Source organism: Perognathus longimembris, chromosome 19 (assembly GCF_023159225.1).
Source record: "Perognathus longimembris pacificus isolate PPM17 chromosome 19, ASM2315922v1, whole genome shotgun sequence".
In the NCBI taxonomy this organism is placed as follows: domain Eukaryota; kingdom Metazoa; phylum Chordata; class Mammalia; order Rodentia; family Heteromyidae; genus Perognathus; species Perognathus longimembris.
Window position 1 is genome coordinate 32,533,713 of NC_063179.1, and position 21,637 is coordinate 32,555,349.

The 21,637-nt window shown below is 42.0% G+C and overlaps 2 protein-coding genes across 4 annotated transcripts in view; one reads left to right on the forward strand and one right to left on the reverse strand.

Annotated features, from left to right (window-relative positions):
* The window catches only part of Cdc20b (cell division cycle 20B), a 59,574-nt gene extending 43,859 nt beyond the window's left edge, over window positions 1-15,715 (reverse strand). Inside the window, exons 1-4 of the mRNA XM_048368256.1 lie at window positions 15,653-15,715; window positions 15,092-15,154; window positions 13,081-13,140; window positions 29-175 (exon numbers count right to left, since the gene is read on the reverse strand). Coding sequence (XP_048224213.1) covers window positions 29-175; window positions 13,081-13,140; window positions 15,092-15,154; window positions 15,653-15,715 — 333 coding nt within the window. The remainder of the gene's footprint in view (window positions 1-28; window positions 176-13,080; window positions 13,141-15,091; window positions 15,155-15,652) is intronic.
* On the forward strand, window positions 4,198-9,176 carry Gpx8 (glutathione peroxidase 8 (putative)). Of its 3 annotated transcripts, none has more exons than XM_048368320.1 (3): window positions 4,230-4,541; window positions 5,043-5,307; window positions 8,334-9,176. In XM_048368320.1, exons 1-3 carry the CDS (start codon window positions 4,338-4,340, stop codon window positions 8,495-8,497), a joined length of 633 nt encoding a protein of 210 aa, XP_048224277.1. In that variant the 5' UTR covers window positions 4,230-4,337; the 3' UTR covers window positions 8,498-9,176. The 3 variants fall into 3 exon arrangements, with proteins under 3 accessions (XP_048224279.1, XP_048224277.1, XP_048224278.1); XM_048368321.1 differs by having other exon boundaries at window positions 4,260-4,541; window positions 5,046-5,307; XM_048368322.1 differs by lacking the exon at window positions 5,043-5,307 and having other exon boundaries at window positions 4,198-4,541; window positions 8,334-8,402.
* Window positions 15,716-21,637: the final 5,922 nt, after the last annotated feature.

Sequence of the window (21,637 nt, forward strand, 5' to 3'; positions counted from 1 at the left end):
GGGCTCCACCCGCGCCTTCCCTCCTCACCACCCGCTCATCGCTGTCGATTACCAACTCACTGGACAGCCCGTGCTCATTGGCGGCACCATGGGAACCTGCAGTTACGTTGTCACGGGCACTGAACAGGGCATGACCGAGACCTTTGGGACAACCTGTCATGGAGCGGGCCGTGCGCTGTCCCGAGCAAAGTCTAGACGCAATTTAGATTTCCAGGATGTCTTAGACAAATTGGCAGATATGGGAATCGCAATCCGTGTGGCTTCACCCAAACTAGTTATGGAAGAGGCTCCTGAGTCCTACAAGAATGTGACCGATGTGGTGAACACCTGCCACGACGCCGGAATCAGCAAGAAGGCCATCAAGCTGAGACCAATCGCTGTTATCAAAGGCTAGGCCATTGCCCCCACCCCGGGCTTCTGGCCTCACTAATAACCTTAGCAAGGTGCAAGTAGACTGAAACAGTCTTCAGACGTGAGAGCTGACAGGTTCGCCTGTGTAGCTCTGCCACCATGCCACGGTGGCTACAGAGGACTGCCGTACCTGGGAGCCACACTGCTCCCGGGGGACAAGGATGGACTGCTTCCTCCACAGCACACCACCCCTTACCTGCCATAGGTGTCCAAAAGATCCTACTATTAAACATGAAGGTTTGGGACTGTGGCCTTTGTTCCCCTCCCCACCCCACCCCCTTTGTCACGTTGCCCATTTCATCCATTTATCACTGAGCAGAATTTTCAGTCCCCGTCCTAGCTGGAGAGCAGGAAACGCTGAGGACACGGGGTGAGTGGGAGAGGGGTGTGTTAAGGACGCCATATTGGGGAGAGGGCTAGACGGGGACAGGACAGAGAGGAAGGTAATGTCCCTTCGCCTGACTGCCTTTCTCATTTTAATACATGTCACCACAGCTTCAAAAAAAAAATATATATATATATACATGTGAAATAAACTCAGTATTAAAAAAAAAAAAGCCGGAAGTGGTACTGTGGCTCAAGTGGTAGAGTGCTAGCCTTGAGCAAAAAGAAGACAGGGACAGTGCTCAGGCCTGGCCAAATTAAAAAAAAAAAAGTGAGCAATGTGTGAAATTTTAGACATGTCTAGGCTGATTTAAATATTATACACTGGTTTATATGCATGGAAACATCACAATACCCCATAAATATGAAAAATGTTTATGTTTTTGTGTTGAATAAATTAAAATTAATTTCAATCAAAGCTGATAAGAATGGTTTCCCAATGCTACTACACAGCTGGTAGGAATGCAAACAAGTCCAACCACTCTGAAAAGCTGTTTGGAGGGTCCTCAAAAGACTACATATAGAGCTCCTCTATGATCCAGCAATCCCATTCCTGGGCATTTAGCCAAATGACCACAAACAAGGCCATACATACTAAAGCTACCAGTACAACCATGTTCATTACAGCGTTATTTACCATAGCTAAAATATGGAGCCAACCCAGTGGATGAATGGATCAAGAGGATGTAGTTCTATCTTCCATCAGAAAGAATGACATTGTCCCATTCATAAGGAAATGAAAAGACCTTGAAAAATTATATTAAGTGAAGTAAGCCAAACCCAAAGAAAAGTAGGTTACATGGTTTCCTTCATTTGTAAGAACTAGAATATGTCTATGATATTCTAAACATGGGATCTCAATAACCCAATTTCTTAGAGGACAATATATAATGAAGCATATCAACACAAACTCCAAGATATGGAAATGAGGTTCTTGTGATGTCCTATACATAGTTTTCTTTTTTCATTTCTCTTAGTTTTCTGTACCTTGTGTCTAGGATATAAGATTAGTTGATCAGTAGAAGGGAAAGTGAATCACAGAAACAGCAGGACAAAGGATGAACTAATGCAATATTGACACTCATGTGACAGTATGTTGGATATGAACCTTACAACATGGGAGGAGGGGAGTAGGGAGGGGTAAGCAGGAGAAAATGAGGGATGGGTTAACAGTGTTTAAAAACAAATGTACTCATTACCTTACTTATGTAACTGTAACCCCCTGCCCACCACCATTTCAATAAAGAGTTTTGTTGTTTTATTTTAAGATGGTTTCCCAGTAGGAATTGTTTACTATTCCCCATTGCCACATCCTGCCACTAAGGGGCTCTAGACCATACTTAAGTGTTCATCCTTCTATCACATTTGGCCAAGTATATCTTCAATCAGATTCCATCTTCTCTCAGCTTGGCTTGCTGCTCTGCAGATTCTGTGTTGCCTTCCAGACAACCTCTTCTCACAAGAACAAGTGTCTGTCACTGTCATTGTTCTCCATGCCTCACCCTTTTTGATCCTTAATGAGATTTTATTTAAAACTACATTTCCTAATGAATATCACACCTTCATCATAATACTATGTCATTCTTGCCCTCAGAGTCTTCCTCTAAATAAATATATTTTACCTTTCTCAAAGAAATGGTTTAATGCAGGTGAAATAATTTTGGTTATGAAACTGAAAGTCCTCAACTCTGTTCTTCATTGTTCCATTCATACGACTGTAATCTCAGATGAGCTACTAAAGAAGATGTATGCAATATAAATTTTAGGACCATAAACCACTTTGTTTATGCAAAGTACAATTTTTAAAACTAAAAATATGAAGTCCTTTATTTAGCATTCAGTTACTGGATGCCCTGTATTCCTTCCATTTTTGCATGTGTTCTCAAGTATCCCTATGTGATTTGAAATTAGGAGGAGGCTGGCTATTTCACTCGTACTTTCTTTCTGTCTTCTGTAATGCCTACTTTAGTAGATTACCAGTCAGTAGCTCTTCCCATTGTTGATACCCTAGCTTTCCTCAGATTCAATCTTCAACTGTAAATCCTTTCTTATCCTTTAGAGAAGTTGCTACTGTGCAGAGAAATGTTCAGCCTTAATATACTTACAGTCTAAAATAATCTTAGGACAGACAGGATATGGAAGCAATAATGACAGGTCCCCAGAAGCTGAGAGATGGTGACATCAAAATATTCACATAGAGCTAGGCACCAGTGGCTCATGACTATAATCCAAGCTTCTGAGGATCACAGTTTGGAACTAGCCAGGGCACAAAAGTCAGATTCTTATCTCAACCAGCAAAAGAGCTTGAAGTGAAGGTGTAGATGCCAATCTTCAGTGGAAAAAGCCAGGTAAGGGCAAAGGGCCCTGAGCTCAATCCCTAACACTGGCACAAAAATAAATAAAAAATTTTAAAAGTACAGTAGACACAGATTCATTACAGTTTGAAGAAGTATTAAGGAAACTTCCATGTATGTCTGTGTGTATCTATGTGTGTGTGTGTGTGTGTGTGTGTGTGCGCACATGAATGCTCAGCTGTTGTAGAGTGTATATCTTTTATTTGCCAGTCTTGAGGCTTGAACTCAGGGCTTAGGCAATGTCCCTGAGCTTCTTTTGCTCAAGGCTAGCACTCTACCACTTGAGTGACAGTCCCACTTCAGCTTTTCCTGTGTATGTGGTACTGCAGAATCAAACTTAGGGCTTCATGCATGCTAGGCAAGCACTCTACCACTAAGCCACATTCCCAGCTCTAGAGTGTGTATCTTACCAGGTATCATGATAAAAAAAAAAAATTCAAATACAGAAACAAAACAGGGAACTGCGTTCACCACAGAGGAGGGCGGCAGATGCCTTCAATGTTTTCTATCAATTCTTGCCATGCTCCCTGGAAATTATTAGCCTCAACTACAAGAAGTCACAGTAAATGAAATGGTCTTTCAGCAATCTCATTGCTCTTTCTAGTAGAAATTCCTTCAATGCCTGTAGAATGTGTAATGCATCTACAAAATACACAGTTCTTTCCAGCCATGCATCATATTACAAGATCACAGTTAATACCTGCTCTACACTATTCCCCAGTACTCTGCCCAGTTCTCAACAACCAACTTTTTGCTTTTAGTAAACACCTAGGCGAGCTCTCCTCTCTCTCTCTCCCCTCCCCCTCCCTCCTCCCTCCCTCCCTCCCCCCCTCTCCCCTCGCCCCTCGCCCCCCCACCCCGTGACTATTTCAAGTTTTTTAATTACAAGAGCGCCATCTTCTGGTGAAAGGTCATCTTTGTAGGGAGGGTGTTAAGAAACTACCAAAAATATTCATTTTTTCTTGGGAAAAATGCCTTTATAACACAAAGACAATGAAATGATGTGGAGTTCCTTCTTGCATTGGGAAGTTTTGCTCCATCCGCTCTGTGGGAAGGGTCCTTGGATTCCTTCGCTGTGAACGCCGCTGGCTATCCAGAGATTTCCTTTCAACTAAGCCTGGGTTTCAAGTTTCAGCTCCTCCTTCCCTTCCAGCCTGCTGAGGGAGACGCCCTCCAGAAGCATCCAAAATGGAGCCTCTGGTCCCTCACCCATTAAAATGTTCCGGGCCCAAAGCTAAGATGTTTGCGGTCTTGTTATCTATGATTCTCTGCACAGTGATGTTATTTCTCCTGCAACTAAAATTCCTAAAACCTAAAATGAACAGTTTTTACGCCTTTGAAGTGAAGGATGCCAAAGGAAGAACGGTCTCTCTGGAAAAGTTTAAAGGCAAAGTAAGTTACATCTTCAGTCTTCGTTTCTATTGTCTCCTCACCTCTCTGTTTATGCTCTTAATAAAAGGTTTGAAGTTGCATACTCATAAATTAGATATGAATGTTATTTAATATATCACATGAGTTATCAGAGCTTATTAAGAGTTATAATGAATAAACTGCCTTATTCTCAAAAGACTGGGTTTTGTTTTTTTCCTCAAACATGCTTTCACTTTTGTGTTGAATTAATACTTTGAAGTTTGTAGAAAACGGTTGTGGTTGATATGTTGATATTAATACAAGTTAGTTCTATAACCTAACTACACAAGAAAGAGCTAGGCTGGAGTCCTAACTCGCACATCTGGATTTCGGTTTCCAGTACAGTCAGCTATGATCTGAAACTAGGAACCTCGTTCTGAGGCTCCCAAAATGGCTTAGGAGTTTAACTGCCTACAGGATATTCTTTGCATCTTCTGCTTCACTTTCCGGTTGGATTTTTTTTCTCTCTCTCTCTTTTTCCGGGAGGTTTCCCTAGTTGTCAACGTGGCCAGTGACTGCCAGCTCACAGACAGGAACTACTTGGCGCTGAAGGAGCTGCACAGAGAGTTTGGGCCCTATCACTTCAGCGTCCTGGCTTTCCCGTGCAATCAGTTTGGACAAGCAGAGCCCCGCCAGAGCCAAGAAGTGGAATCTTTGGCCAGAAAAAACTATGGAGTAACATTCCCCATCTTCCACAAGATCAAGATTCTAGGACCTGAAGCAGAGCCTGCATTCAGATTTCTTGTTGGTAAGTATATACCTTGCATTGCAAACACAATTGGGTGGTTTATTTATTTTTTCATTTAAGTAACATTCACCCTATTTATTTTATTTAAAATATTTTGTTGGGAAAATGTCATTATGCTAATTAAAGAGCTAGACTCATCCTTTGTAAAGGTTTGTTTACTAAAATCAATGCTTAACTTTGTAGGTGGTGAAAGGATTCAGTTATGAGATATTAAATCCTAAAGACTTTACTTTGTGTAGCCCATGGCTGTTTTCACAAAATTCTTCTCTCATTTAACCAACATTTGTGGGCCAGTCTCTCTCCATTTTAAAGGTGTGCATTTCATGAATATTCATGGATGAGCACTATTAACTGAGCTATCTTTGCAGTTTGATGTTGCCCTTATCTGAGATAATATCCTTAAAGTTGACTATCTCACTTTATTAGAGTTTTGTCAAAATTCAAAACAGTACAATTTGAAGCTGGGAACTGGTGGCTCACACCTGTAATCCTAGCTACTTAGAAGGCTGAGATCTGAGGATTGTGGTTCAAAGCCAGAGTGGGCAGGAAAGTCAGTGAGACTGTTACCTCTAGTTAACTACCAAAAAACAAACAAAAAAACAAAAAAGCCCAGGAATTGAACTGTGGCTCAAGTGGTAGTGCACTAACCTTGAGCCAAAAAGTTCAGCAACAGTGCCCAGGGCTCTGAGTTCAAGCACAAAAACAGGACAGTCAGGCAGACAGACATTCAGACTTGATATTTCAGGAAGCAATAATGTTAGGGTTTCTCTACAATTAAACTAGCCACAGAAATCTTAAGATTTTGAGCCAGGCATTGGTGGCTCATGCCCATACTCCTAGCTACTCAGGAGGCTGAGATCTGAGGATCACAATTCAAAGCCAGCCCAGGCAGGAAAGTCATAGACTCTTACCTCCGATTAACCACCAGAAAACCAGAAGTGGAACTGTGGCTCAAACTGGTAAAGCACTAGCCTTGTGAAAAGCAGCTCAGGGACAGCACCCAGGCCCAGAATTCAAGCCCTATAACCAACTATAAATAGATTATAGATATATGGGTAGGTAGGTAGGTAGAGAGGGAAATGGAGAGGGAGAGGGAGAGAGGGAGAGAGAGAGAGAGAGTCAGACAGACAGACAGACAGACAAAATGATCTTAAGACTTCACAGGTTTCAGCAGGGTGCTGGTGCTTCATGCCTGTTATTCTAGGTACTCAAGAGGGTAAGAGCTGACTATCTCCATTCAAAGCCTGGGCAGGAAAGTCTGTGAGATTCTTATTTCCAATTAGACAGCAAAAAGACAGAAGTAAAAAGTGTGGCTCAAGTAGTACAGTGACTGCCTCAAGAAAAAAAAAAGTGACAGTACAAGGCCCTAAGTTCAAAGCCCCAATAGCAGCACAAAGGAAAAAAAAAAAACTTTCCACATTTAATTAGCACAAAGATTGTATGATATAGTGATAGTACATACTTTGGCCTCATACTTCCTGGGTTCAAAGCTCTGCTTAATTTCTTTTGCTGTGTGGCTTCAGGCACATGACTTACCTTCTCTGTGCATTTCCTTAGTTGTAAGACAAAAAAATAATATCTACTTCTAAGATTTTCTGAAGGATTAAATGTGTTGATTTTTAAGTAAGAGACACTTAAACACCTCCAGAATAACCTCCAGAATATTTAGCTAATGTCCTCTTACCTAATTTACTTTGATTCCACATTTTGCACTTTGATGAAACTACAGATGCGTACAATCAGAACCTTCTAAGAAGCATTACATTTAATTTCTAGGGAAATGGATAAAATGCCTAATACCATGAAAAGGTAACCGAGTGTAGCCCTCATCCCTTTTATTTCTGGTGTATACTGAGGAAAGTAAAGCCAGAGCACAAGCCCTCCAGCTGAGTGAAGTCGCTCATAAGAGTATTTTTCTTTATCATGGAAAACTTGTGAACCACTGCTGCCCGTTAGTAATCAGTGGTGTACTGATAATGGAGAGCTTCCCTGATCTTAGATGGGGAAAGGAAGAGAGCCCAGGGCTTAGGAGTACAGCACTGAGGGCTACCTCACTAGCCATACCATCTTCTGTCCCATCCATAAAATGGGGGCAACACACACCTCCCAGGGCTGCTGTAAAGATTAACTGTGAGCATCAATTTAAGGAACTGAGCACACTAGGCATATAGTAAGTACTTGATAATTTTTAGAATATATCTATGTGTGTGTGTGTGTGTGTGTGTGTGTGTGTTTGTTGTGTAGATAGATAGATAGCCTCAGGATCATCAGTAATATGAACATAAATCCTAGATGATGTAGATGAAAAAATCCCCATTTTATCAAAAGATTTATCAAACATATCATTATTGGTCAAAATGAGATGATTGTTTCAAACCCCTGATCATTTTCAGCTATGTTAATATGTAACAATACTGTACTTAAAAAAAATATAGTGAATAAAGAGGTAAATCATACGGGACCCTTAAACCATGTTATCTTTTAAAATCTAACAACTGAAAGTTGTGAGTCAGGGATAAAGTAAATTTCTTTTAGAAATTTGTTTTGCTGTAGATGGGCATGGAGGCATACAACTGACATCTCAGCACTTGAGGGGAAGATTTTGAGTTTGAGGCCGGCTTGGTCTATATAACAAAAGTCTATTAAAAATGAGAAGAAAAGAAAGGGAAGGAGGGAGGGAGAGAGGGAGGGAGGGAGGGAGGGAGGGAGGGAGGGAGGGAGGGAGGGAGGGGGAGGGAGGGAGGGAGGAAGGAATTTTAATCAACTTGTCTACAATACACAATTTGTTTCATTTCATGATTCTAGCTCAGGGCACTGCTCAGTGAAGTCACCAAGTGAGTTGAAACCTAGCTACTCAAGTATGTGCTCTGCTTTGTTTGGGGAGGGGCGGGGGTTCACTGCTGATGCTATTATAGTAATGTTATATGATTCTAAAGCATTCATTCATATACTCACAGAAATGAAAATCTGATGTGGGGTGTGGGGAAATACAGTTATGCTCTTCAACTACTTTCTGGTTGTTTCAGATTCTTCAAAGAAGGAACCAAAGTGGAATTTCTGGAAGTATCTGGTCAACCCTGAGGGTCAAGTTGTGAAGTTCTGGAGGCCAGAAGAGCCGGTGGATGCCATCAAGCCTCACATATCACAAATGATTGGGCAAATCATAATAAAAAAGAAAGAGGATCTGTGAAGATGCCACAGGGAAGGCAGTCCTCTCCAGAGGCTTTGTCCTCAGATTGAATGCTTTGACAAGTAAACGTAGCACTGGAGAATGACTTGGGTTTTTTTATATGCTATCTTACTAGTCAAGAGTAATGAATGTGTCAGGAGGAAGATGTTACCCAAGACAAAAAATTAAAAAATAGTAGCCAAAGAATCAAAATGCAGTACATTACATCCATCTGACTGTATTGAAAAATTTCAGGTACATAGTCACTAATGTGCTACAACATACTGTTATTCCAATTGGTCTTTTCTTCACTTGTACTTTATAGAGAAGCTAGCACCCAAACACCACTGTGTGGATACAAGAATACTTTGTGAGACAGGAATTTTTAATAACTTACTACAAATGGCTACATTGATGTAATAAAATATGTTGAAAAATGTAGAATGCATAGTTTCAAATACTGCCATGTTTGTTTCATACACAGGACTTTGTTGGCTTTTTTTTTTCTTTTCTGAAGAATAGGTCTCTACTGATTTACTCTATCTTGCTAAACAGTAATTCACAAATGGTATAATATTTCAAAAAGGCTATGTGCCAGAGGCTCACTCCTATAATCCTCGCTACTCAGGAGGCTGAGATCTGAGCATCAGAGTTCAAAGCCAGCCTGGACAGGAAAGTCCATGAGACTCATCTCCAATTAACCACCAAAAAAAAAAAAAAAGAAAGAAACGGAAATGGAAGTATGGCTCAAAGTGATGGAGTACTTGCTAGCCTTGAGTACAACCGTTCAGGTGCACTGCTCAGGCCTTGAGTTCAAGCTCAGGATTGGCATAAAAAAAAACTTCAACATTTTCAACCTCTCTCTTTTCTCCATGACCTTTCTAGAAGCAAATCAAATTCCATACATAGAATATTAACAGTGAAATCAGCCTTTGATTTTGCCTGAAAAGCCCAAGTGTAAAAAAAAAAGGACCTTAAAAAATAGAAAGGGCTGGGAATATGGCCTAGTGGTAGACTGCTTGCCTTGCATACATGAAGCCCTAGGTTTGATTCCTCAGCACCACATATATAGAAGAAGCCAGAAGTGGCGCTGTGGCTCAAGTAGTAGAGTGCTACCCTTGAACAAAAAGAAGCCAGGGACAATGCTCAGGCCCAAGTCCAAGTCTCAGGACTGGCAAAAAAAAAAGATAAGAGATATATAAATTTGCCTAAATATGTATCCTGAAAGTTTATTTCATTTCTAATGTTTAATAATTATAGTATATCTATAGTAGATAGATATGTGCATGTCATTCCTATTCTCATATAGTTAGCTTATCTGTCTACTTGGACCCAGGGCCTGAACACTGTCCCTGGCTTCTTTTTGCTCAAGGCTAGCACTCTCCCACTTGAGCCACAGCACCACTTCTGGTTTTTTCTATATATGTGGTACTGAGGAACTGAACCCAGGGCTTCATGTATGAGAGGCAAGCACTCTACTGCTAAGCCATATCCCAGCCCCTCAACAGACTATGAAGAAAGAATTCTGAGAACATGTTTTCTGTATGGAGGATCAACCTCAAAGCATCAAGCCTGCTAGGCAAATGCTCTACCACTGACTTCCAGCTCCCCTTGGGGAGGAAACCTGACACAGTGTTTGACAATTCCCATGTTGTAAATGTTCCCATGTGGCCTATTCCACCTTACCAATGTTTAATAACTGTCTTACAAATTTCCTGAAAATGTAAAACCTGAATTTTTCAAGCTATTATGAGCTAGCTCTAGCACACCAAAATTCCTTTAAAAAAATAATAATAGACTTGGATCAAGGTATAATAAGGATCTCCAAAGAGAAAAATCTAAGCCAAAAATGTATCACATATACTCATTATATATTATTTTTGACAAAGTATACAAAAATTAGAAGCTCATACAGTTTCTGAATTCTGAAATGCTGCCAATAATATACTGTCTAATCACACAACAATCTCTTGATGTAACTGGATTGTCTGCAGATGGTCTTATATTGGAAAAAAATGCAAGAAAGGAAAAGAGGAAAGAAATGGAGGCAGGAAGAAGGAAGAGGAGGGAGAGAGAGGGAAGGAGGGAGGAAGGAAGGAAGGAAGGAAGGAAGGAAGGAAGGAAGGAAGGAAGGAAGGAAGGAACTAAGCCATCCCATTTCTTGAATTCTTCCCTTCCCTTTCTCCAGACAAACTTAAGGCTGTACTTTCAGAATGATACATTCTCTTAGAGCAGAATAAAGAATAAGGAATAAGAAAGCCTTTCAGTGGGCAACCATGGAAACAGTTCTGTCCCCAGACCAGAGAATAGGACAATGGTGACCTCCAGAGAACACACCTGGGAGAGAACACCTCACACACCAGCCTAGCCTTCCTCCACCACCACCACCCCTTTGCTTAATCCCTTCCCTTCTGCCTATTCTGACTTCCCAAAGTGGCTCTACTTACTCTCATCCCTTTGAGAACACTTTTCTTTCTACATTCATATCTTCCTTTTCCCTTACCTATTGGTCTCTTTGTCTTACATCTATTATATTCTATTCTCCATACCTTCCACTCTACATATATATGTATACATGTATATATGTATATATACATATATAAGATACATACAAATCTTATTTTCTGCTTTGTGAGTGCAAATATCGCTTTGTGTCTTGTTATTTAACATTTAAAATAATTAAAACAGAAAAACAAATCTTCTAAGTTTACAAGGTTTTATTTATATTGACAAATCAATGACTATTGAAAATAACATGTTGAAAATTAACCTGTGAAAAAAGATTTTAAAAATATTTACATAGGAAGAATTCTTCAACACAAAGGCTCTAAAAAGAGAAATACAGGACAATTTGAAAGTAATAAAATGTACAAAAGACAAGCTATAGTCACTATTTACCCTGTGATTCAGAAATATGCCTAAATTTAAGGAAGAAACACATAAAAATTATTTTTCCAATTACTTATAGTCCTCTATGGTAGAGTGTGATATATTTCCCATATAGGGCATAATTAACATACCAGACAAAGTAAATTCTACTAATTTGTGGCAAATGTCCACACAAGACTCAATACTTCTCACTCTATTTCCAGAGGCAAAATGGCCTCCAATTGAATGAGAAATATGGAAGCATTTATGATCAGACTCTACAGCATAAGCTAATTGCAAGCCTCTACTATATAAATCAGTATACAATATCTTTACAGAACATGAAGAACTAAGCCAAATTTTTCTTTTTTTTTTTTTTGTTTCTTACTCAGCTTTTTATTCTATTACTGCCTTCACCAGATTGGATGAAGCCCACTCTCACTTAGAAGGACAATTTGCTTTGCTTACTCTACACAGATTCAAATGTTAATCTCTCTCAGAAACACACACACACACACACACACACACACACACACACACACACACACAATGTTTAACCAAATACCAAATATCTGGACATCCCATGACCCCGGTCAGTTGGCACTGAAAATTTACCACACCAAAGGAAAAATATGATGATCAAAATAATGCAGAGAATTAAGACTTCTGTTTAAACTACATTAATCTGAAATGCCTAAAAAGTACTGGAATGATGGACAGTGGGATATAGAAGCTTCAAGTTTTGGGAAAAGCCCATAACTGGAGGCCTAAATTTGAAATTTATTGATTTAAGAATGGCTATGTTTCTATCAGAAAGAATGACATTGCCTCATTCATAAGGAAATGGAAAGACGTGGAAAAAACCATACTAAGTCAAGTGAACCAGACCCAAAGAAACATAGACTCTATGGTTTCCCTCATTGGTAATAATTAGTACATATCTAAGATAATCCTAGAAGATGATCACAATAGCTCAAGAGCTATGTACATATCACATAAGATGAAGCTAAGTGAAATGAACTTCAACTTATGGAAACAGGCAGTTTATCATTGTTGTTATTTCTAACACACTAAGTGAAAATATTTCTTTTTTTCTTTTATTTATCCTCCCTATGGTCTAGCCACTGTTGTCACTGTATTTGATTTTAGTACCCTGTGTATTGTATATATGTTTGTTTGAATCAGGGAAGGGAACATCAAGATGGTGAAACAAAGTGTAAAAGTTGAACCAATGCAACAGCAATACTTACAAGACAGTATGTTGTAAAGGAACCGTACAACTCCGTAGGGGAGGGGAAATTGGGGAGAAGGGAAGGTGGAAGAAAAATGAGGGAGGAGGTAACAAGATTAACAAGAAATGTACTCACTACCTTGTGTATGTAACTGTAACCCCTCTGTACATCACCTTGAGAATAAAAATTTTTTAAAAAGAATGGTTTTGAAACAAAGGAATTGGATGAGATCACCTAATTAGAAAACAATAGTTTGGTGCCGGTGGCTCACACTTGTATTCCTAGCTACACAGGAGGCTCAGATCAGGAGGATCACAGGTCAAAGCCAACCCAGATAGAAAGGTCTACTATATTCCTTCTCCAATTAACCAGAAAAATGCTGGACTGGAGGCATGCTAAGCCAAATTTTTCAAACCATTCCTCTTCCCCCCCAAAAAAAAATCCCTAATTTTCTTGATATTTTAAGTGAAAATACTTCAGTAACTAACTCATCTTAATATTTACCTCAATCCTCCCTTCACCTGGTGTACATGTGTGGTCATAAGGTTCCACTCCACTGCCAAACTGAGGAGGAGATCCAGAAGGAGTATCAAAAACTTAGTTGAAAACTTAAGGCTTCCATTCCAAACTGTTATTCTAGTCTACATCTTATGCTTAAAAACATAATTATATAATCTCACAATGGCTCTGTCTGAACAAGACTGAAAATACCACTTACATGTTTTATATAATTAATCACAGTGCCCCTTTCTCCACTGTAAAGCTGTCCATTTGTACTCTGTTAGTAATCTGATAGCAATAATAACTGTAATGGAAAATAGGGCTCTGCCTCATAGCAAATACACATACACATTCACCCACACACCTTCACACATACACTCATTTTATATTTGATTACACTCTGGTGCCATTGTATATGCAATAAGATAGCAGTTGCATGTTAGCTGATGCCATTCACATATTCAACCAGCTAACAATACACTGCCAACCCATCACACACAGGTAGTCAGAGTGCTCCAGTCACAAGAGGATTTACCCAGAAGCAAGTGGCAGGGTTGCTGTGGCTGCTGACTTGGTCCAAAGCAGCCAGCTAACAACACACTGCCTACCTGACTCAGGTCACCGCGTTGCCTTCCATGGCCATGAAAGGTTAAGTTTGTAATGTGAAACCCAGTGGCTGAACTGTAATCTTAACAAGCACATTAAAGAAAACTTACAGGCAAACTTGTTTCCAGAAAACTATAAGATGCAGAGTCATTATTTGCGAAACATACAAATTTGAAAAAATTAAAACTTCTATAACACTTACACTTAGGTTTTCTGAATTAAAAGCTTATATAATAATAAACTTATGCTATTGCAGTATAAATGAATTAATTTACATAACTATAGTTCTTCAAATTACCTCTATTTACTGACCTAAAGGTCAGTTGTCTGTATTAGGAAGCATAATATCTAGTACTCATGGTTATAAGCTGAGCACAAGACATATCTACAGAAAAATCAATATTTAAAGAATTTAAAGGCTTAAGTATAAGCGGGCTCACGCCTGTAATCCTAGCTACTCAGAAGGCTGAGATCTGAGGGTCTCCATTCAAACCCATGCAGGGCAGGAAAATCTATGAGATTCTTATCTCCAATTAACTACCAGAAAACTGGAGTAGTAATGTGGCTCAAAGTGGTCGAGTGCACAAGTCTTGAGCAGAAAAGCTCAGGAGCAGCATCCAAGCCCTGAATTCAAGCCCCACGACCAAACAACAACAACAACAGAAAAGGCTTAAGTATAATTATTTTCCCCATCATATGATCTTAGTCATTGCATTCCACTATGCATTCAATTCAGTGTGTTACCATTTAAATGCAGAATATACATTATCTAGAAAAATCTAAAAAAGTGATGGGTTTGAAACAAGAACCTAAGAATAAAAAGTTCAAGGAAGGTGAACCAAAGAGAATGATTACAGCAGACGTAGGTCGCACAGTGTTGTTTTGCTAGAGTAGTTTAAATTTGTTCAGTTTTTACACTGATTATGAAAAAGTACTTCCTTGAGGCTTGGTCTTTCACTGGGAAAAGCACTAAACTGGATCAAGTTTAACCCTGGGCTATGCCACTTCTCCTATTGTCCATAAGATGGCACCATTTCTATTTTTTTGGGAAGCAAGCATCTGTGTGTGCAGTGAGTGGACTGGAGTGCAAAACTGCTACTCTCTGGGTGACATTTTAGCAGTTAGGTAGCAACTCAGACAACCTGCCCCATCCAAGCTTCCTCCTTTGCTTTTGAGACAGAAACTAGAGCACACTATTCGCAAATGATTGCTATGACTTGTCAGAGACCCTCAGTTTCTTGAATTTGTTTAGTACATGATTTGATTCTGCACTTACACAAATTGATCTTTTTTAAAAAAATTGTTTTTAGACCTGTTCCCACGTCCTCCAAATGCCTTCTTCAGCAGAATCAGTTTGCTCAAAGGTCAGAAGGAAGACAGAAAGCCCCAGTAAGTCCTGCACACTCACCCTGGGGAAACCCTGGCTTCTCTGCTGCTTCAGGTCTTTGGAGAACACCTTCATGACATTCTCCTTTGAAAAGACAAATAGCACATTGAGAGGCACAATAGTGGGAAATCACATCAGGCATTTTTTCCTCTAGATCCTTGCCAAACCACATTCACCTTGTTTAAACAACAAGGCACCGAGTCTATAATCGTAGCTACTCAGGAATCGGAGATCTAAGGATCACAGTTCGAAGCCAGCCTGGGCAAGAAAGTCTGAGACTCTTATCTCCAACTAACCCCCAAAAAGTGGTGTGTTTGTGTGTGTGTGTGTGTGTGTGTGTGTGTGTGTGTGTGTGTGTGTCCTGGAGCTTGAGCTCAGGGCCTGGGCACTGTCCTTGAACTTTGCTCCAGACTAGTATTCTGCCACTTAAGCCATAGTGCCACCACCACCACCACCAGCACCACCAAGTTGTAAAGTTTTGTGTCACCCTTTGGTCTTAAACAGGTGTTGCAAAAGGTACCTTTCGCCAGAAGCCCCTTCTTAAATAAAAGCCAGGCAAGGAAGGGACAGTTTGTTACTGACCCACAGCATGGCTTCTTCCGTGCGGACCCTGCGCGGGGCGATGCGCTCCAGCTTCCACTCCATCTCCGGCCGGCTTCGCGGTGCCTACAGTTCAGTCTCCGCAGAGTTCTTCTGGCTCCCCTCAGGGCTAGGCCATTAGCGCCTAATGTCAGTCCCTGGAGCGTCCTCAACTCTCAGCGTTCCCCAGGCCTCCCAGAGCGAATCACCCCGCGGACCCTTTAAAAAGCCCGCGGGGCGGCAGCCCAAGCGGGAATTCCCCAGGCGGCTTGTCATTGGCCAGCGCTCCCGTGACGTCAGGCCAGGGAGGGATTCCCCCGGGAGCCTGGCCGGCCCCGCGGCCCCGCCCTCCTGCCCGCGGCCCCGCCCTCCGGCCCGCCCCTACCCGCCCACCCCTGCCCCCCACTCGCGGAAGCGCGCGCGGAAGCGCCAAGCTTTGCCGCGATCCTTGGCGGGCCAGAGCCCGGGCCAGCCACCGGGGCTGCCAGGCCGGCGGGAGGCCAGGGGCTGGTGGCGGGCGAAAAAGCGGGTTTTCAGACTTCACCTTTCTTTCCCTCGCCAGAAACAATGAGACTTGGGGCCTAATCTCCAGCTACTCCTCCAACCCCACGCTGCTTTTCTGGGGTGGAGAGCGGCAGTGATTCTCAGCCCCGTCCTTCCATAAAGATCCCGAACTACTGAGGGTGGGGGAACACCTGTCCATCGGCATGTCCTCCGTGTTCAAACAGGCAAAGCGCGCCTGGATTGCCATTCTAGTGAGAAGGGAGAGGGCACTGGTATGCTCCAGCTCCAGTTCTGCTTTATGCATTGGGAAGTGGTCGGGTTCTCTAAGAGGTGAGAAGGGCAGTGACAGAGGGGACCTGAGAAAGGGTGAAGAGCCAGCAAGGAGAGCTGGGGGACCCTGACATAAGAGGGGCGAGGATGAAGACAGATGCCACTGGCTCATGCCTGTAATCCTAGCTACTCAGGATGCTGGAATCTGAGGATCGCGTTGGAAACCAGCCTGAAAATCCCCACCTCCACCCCTCCCCATGAGAATCTTATCTCCAATTAACCACTCAAAAAAAAAAACAAACAAACAAACCTTGAAGTGGCGCTGTAGCCCAAAGTGGTAGAGCCCAAGCCCTGAGTTCAAGCCCCACAAACGACACAGGGCGGGATGCTCGAGGGGTGGGGGGCAACCCAAGGCCAGAGCAGTCTTAGCTGCCATCTGAACTGCCAAGAGGGACAAACTGGCCATATGGCTAAGAGGATTTTCCCTTGCCACCCACCCCACTCACCACCTTTTGTTTCTAGGAAAAGGCTCCTAGATATTCAAAAGACGCTGAAACTCACTCTAATGCTTTCCTTGATAAAGAAAAAAGATATCAATGCTAAGATCCTATCTTAGACCAGTTTCCATTAAAAAAGATTAGGGGAAACTATTGTACAGGATAACTTCATCTTAAAATAATATTTATCAAAATGTTTGCCAGTCAAATAACTCTTGGATTAAAGATCTGTTTCGCCCACAAGAACTCTACTCCTTTTGTAGTGCATTTACAGGAGTACCCATCCCAAGTTCAAGCTCCAATAAATCCTTCCTGCGAACATGAGGGTTAAATAAGTGAACCATCTTTGAGTGAATCAGATGTATTAACTTCAGTGGTCAGCTTTGCAAATGTCAGCCAAAATTAGCAATCCCTTGGAAAGACCCAACACTGTGGCCTAAGTATGTAGGAGGAGGCATTTCTTAAACATTTCTTCATAACTTTAGCAAATATAGTTTAGGAACAGTGTGTGTCTAATTCAATTTTCACGTACTTGTAATGGTCTTCAAAATGCAGGGTGTGCAGGAGGTGTCACAAGGAGGAAGAGTGGGGGTTTAGAAGAGGTGACAGAAGAGTTGGAGCAGCCAGAAATGGAAAGTTGGGACCGTTTCTTGACCATGAAATTTCCCATTGTTCTGACAGTCTGAGCCGTTCCCTACCAGAGGAAATTTGAGGATCTAAGCTTCCCAGATGCAAATTGTTCTTAAGTACATATTTTTAATCTACATAACTATCACCCTGAGTTAATGACATTATATCCCACAATGCAGTGAATGCCACCAGCTCTCGCAAACGCCTGCCTTTTCTCCACGCATTCACACATTCACTCAGCACGCAGGTAGTTTGGCCCCAGTAATCTCCCCACAAAAAGCTGGATCTCTAGTTATACTTATCCGGCTTTTTGCAACTTGCTTTTTCTACTTCCCTGTACTCGATCGTTTTTTCCAGAAGTGCACCCCGGGGGAGCTCCCCATCCTCAATGACAACCGCTGCTTGGCGCGGCGCCGGCCCGGGGCAACTCCCGCCCCACGCCAGGCTCGGTCTGCGCCCGCCGGGCAGCTGCAGCGCCCGCTCCCGCCGTTCCCCAAGGATGGCGCCTCCGGCACGCGCCTGCCCAGCCCGCCGCCCGCGCGCCTACTGGACCAAAGGGACGGTTGGAGTCCGTTTCAACTGCCCTAGGTGGCTCGTTGCCCTGCCAGGCGGGGCTGGAGGAGTGGAGCCTGGGGGAGGGGGGGGAACTTGGGGGCAGCGCCTCGCAGGTGGACATAATATAGCACCTGATGATGGGGGACGGAGCTGCGCATGGATACCCTGCTGGGGTGAGGAAGTCAGCCCTGAATCCCAAAGAAAAGATACTCCTGCCCCGCCCCCCCCACGCCTGCCCCAGATGGGCACTAATAAACTCAGGGGGCCCCAACCCCAATGGATAGCTCAGAATAGCAACAAGAATATTGTAAAGTTTCTATCAAGGGAAACACCCCAATCTGCACAGTCCATAAGTAGCCTGCCACTTCTGCTTATATGACTTAGTGGGGGCTTTAAAATTATTAGTTCACTGTGGTTGTGGTGTGGGGTGTTTTTTTTTTTCTTTTTTCCTATTTCTGCATTATTTCTAAGTACAGGGCTTGTCATTCACCCACAGCCCAATTAAGGAGGATGGAGAGTCAAGTTGGTCCAGCTTTTAAAGCATGAAAAAGAGATCTCTTATTTCCTATAATGTGTTATCTCCCTTCCTATAGCGATCAGGTAGTGCCCAAATAACACAGTTCACAGCACTTCTAAGGCAATGTAAAATCCATTCATATAAAGATGATGCCCCCTCAAAGAAGACTTGGCTCAGATGCTCTAGACTTGAAAATCTTCCTTTCACTTGATGTTCTATCAGCACTTCAAACACAACTGTGGCACCGGTGGCTCATGCCTGTACTCTTAGCTACTCAAGAGGCTGAGATCTGAGATTGAAGGCTCAAAAACAGCCCAGGCAGAAAAATCTGTAAGAATCTTCAATTAAACAGCAAAAGGCCAGAAGTGGAGGTGTGGCTCAAGTAGTAGAGTGCCAGCCTTCAGAGAGAAAGCTAAGAGACAGTGCCTAGACTTGAGGTCAAGCTCCAGAACCAGTACAATAAGAATATAATGTTTAAAATGAAGCCAAATGCCAGTGGTTCATGCCTGTATAGCTACTCAGGAGGCTGAGATCTGAGGATCCAGGTTAGAAGCCAGCCCAGGTAGGAAAAGTCCATGAAACTCTTATCTCCCACTAACCACAGAACACTGGAAGTGGAGCTGTGGTTCAAAGTGGTACAACACTAGCCCTGAGTGAAAAAGATCAAGGATAGCACTCAAGCCCTGAGGTCAAGCCCCACAGCTGACAAAAAAATAGTACAAGCCCCTGATTTCATACACACGCATACACACACACACACACACACACACACACACACACACACACACACCTGAGCTCCCCATTACTCTTTGCATACATTTCCTAAAATGTTATCCTGTACCTCTCACAGTCATCAATCATTAGGTGCCGGACTGTTTTAACTTAATAAAATATTTTCAGAGCACATCCAATATAATAAAGAACCAGGACACAGAAGATTGCAAGTTAGGAAATCAATAGGAAAATGTTGATACAGCTATCAAAATAATTAGGTTTTATTCATAGAAGTATCTTTGAAGGTAAATGCTGTTCTTTTGTATAGGCTACAGATATCACAGTTGAGTATCAAACTTTATTATGGACACTGACAATGATATACAGAGAAATCCACAGACCTAAAAAGCCTTGCCTTAAAAGTCATGTCAGAAAAAAACAAGAAAGCAATTTGAAAGAAAATATATCCAAGTCTGTTTCCTAGACAACCCAATTTTTGTCACCATCTCTTTTTTTTTGTGTTGTTGTTGTTGTTGTTGTTTTTTGGGGGGGGCAGTCCTGGGGCTTGGACTCAGGGCCTGAGCACTGTCCCTGGCTTCTTTTTGCTCAAGGCTAGCACTCTGCCACTTGAGCCACAGCGCCACTTCTGGCCATTTTCTGTATATGTGGTGCTGGGGAATCGAACCCAGGGCCTCATGTATATGAGGCAGGCACTCTTGCCACTAGGCCATATCCCCAGCCCTTGTCACCATCTCTTATTCCATTCCTTCCTAGGCAGTAGTAAATGTCTGTTCTCCTAAGGTTAATTTTTCTGGTAACCTATTTCCTCATGATCTGTACAACTATAGTAATTTCCATCTCTCATCTGCAACCTCTCTAGCTCTACTGGGTTAAGATGTTCAGTCTGTATTCTAAGCTAACTCTAAGCTGAGTTGCTTCAAAGATTTGCTTGTCTTCAGTCTCCATTTTCTAACTCCAGCTCCCTCCCCAACCTATTTACCATCATTTCCTCACCACTTCAGCCAAAAAGTCTCACTTTAATTTTACTTGATGAAAATAAGCAATGTCCAGCATTGCTTGCTGGAAAATTTTTTCCATCTATTCCTCTATACTACATGTTCATGTGTTTCCTCCTCCTCAGTAATCGCAACTGATTTCTGTGATGTTTACAACATATCAGTTGTATGTTAAATCATCTATGGAGCATCAGGTTAGTGATGAGAGGAAAGAATCACAGGTGATTCAAGCTACCAACATGGCATCACTGACACGGACTTGAGAAGGGATGGGCAGAGCAGAACTGGTTTGTGGAACAGTTCCAAGGAGCTCCAGCTCACCATGGAGGACTTCTACCCCAATGCTCACCCTGAGAAAACTCACCTGGTGCATGGCATAGACTAACTCCAACAAGTATGTTTCACCATCCCTCAAACTTCTACTCAAGCCAATAACACTATGTCTCACAATCTTTTGGCCTCTTCAGTACTTGATCAACTTAGTGAATTGACTTTATGCAAAGAAAGAATTTTAGAGAACATCCTTGACATCTCATTCCCTTTCCATGCCCAGTCTATCACCTGACTGAGCCAATTTTAACCCTCCCCCCATTTCATCTTCACAGCCACCATCTTTATTTAGTTCAAGATATCATAAGTTCTTTCCTAGTTGGGAAAAAAAATGGAGAAATAGTCACAAGAGCAAAGTAACTCAGGGGCAGTCACTGAAAAGTTACAATGAATATCTTTAGAATGTGACAATGCAAACACTTTTCCATCTAAAACATAGTGCAGAAAATTAATCTTCAAATTATTCCTTCCAGATGTTTTTGGACAAAGCACAAGTCTGAGAGGCCTTGCTCTGCTAACAGCAATAGATGAGCACAGCAGCCCCATTTGTGGATCATACTTGACAGATGAGAGCTGGGATACAGAAAATGAACACTAAAAGGCTAAAGATTCCCAAAGGAAGTGCATGGGATTTGAAGTCCTAGAACCCAAAACTATGTGGAAAAGAACAGCAGCCTACCCACTGTGAGATGATTTACCTAAGTATCTGAGCAGCTTTCCTTAGTCAAGTCCATACCACAAAACTAAAGAGATGCTGTTGTAAGTGAAAATCACCTAGTAGCAGCCCACAGCTGCTCAGCTGCTCACCCATACTCATTCTTGTTCTTTATTTGTAAAGTTACTTGTTGTCATTGTAAAGTCACAGTGATCTTTTTCCAGAGTAGATCAACAGATCATGTCATTCTGATTTGAGGCCTTCGGTGGCTTTCTAAAGACCAGAATCATCTCAAAATCT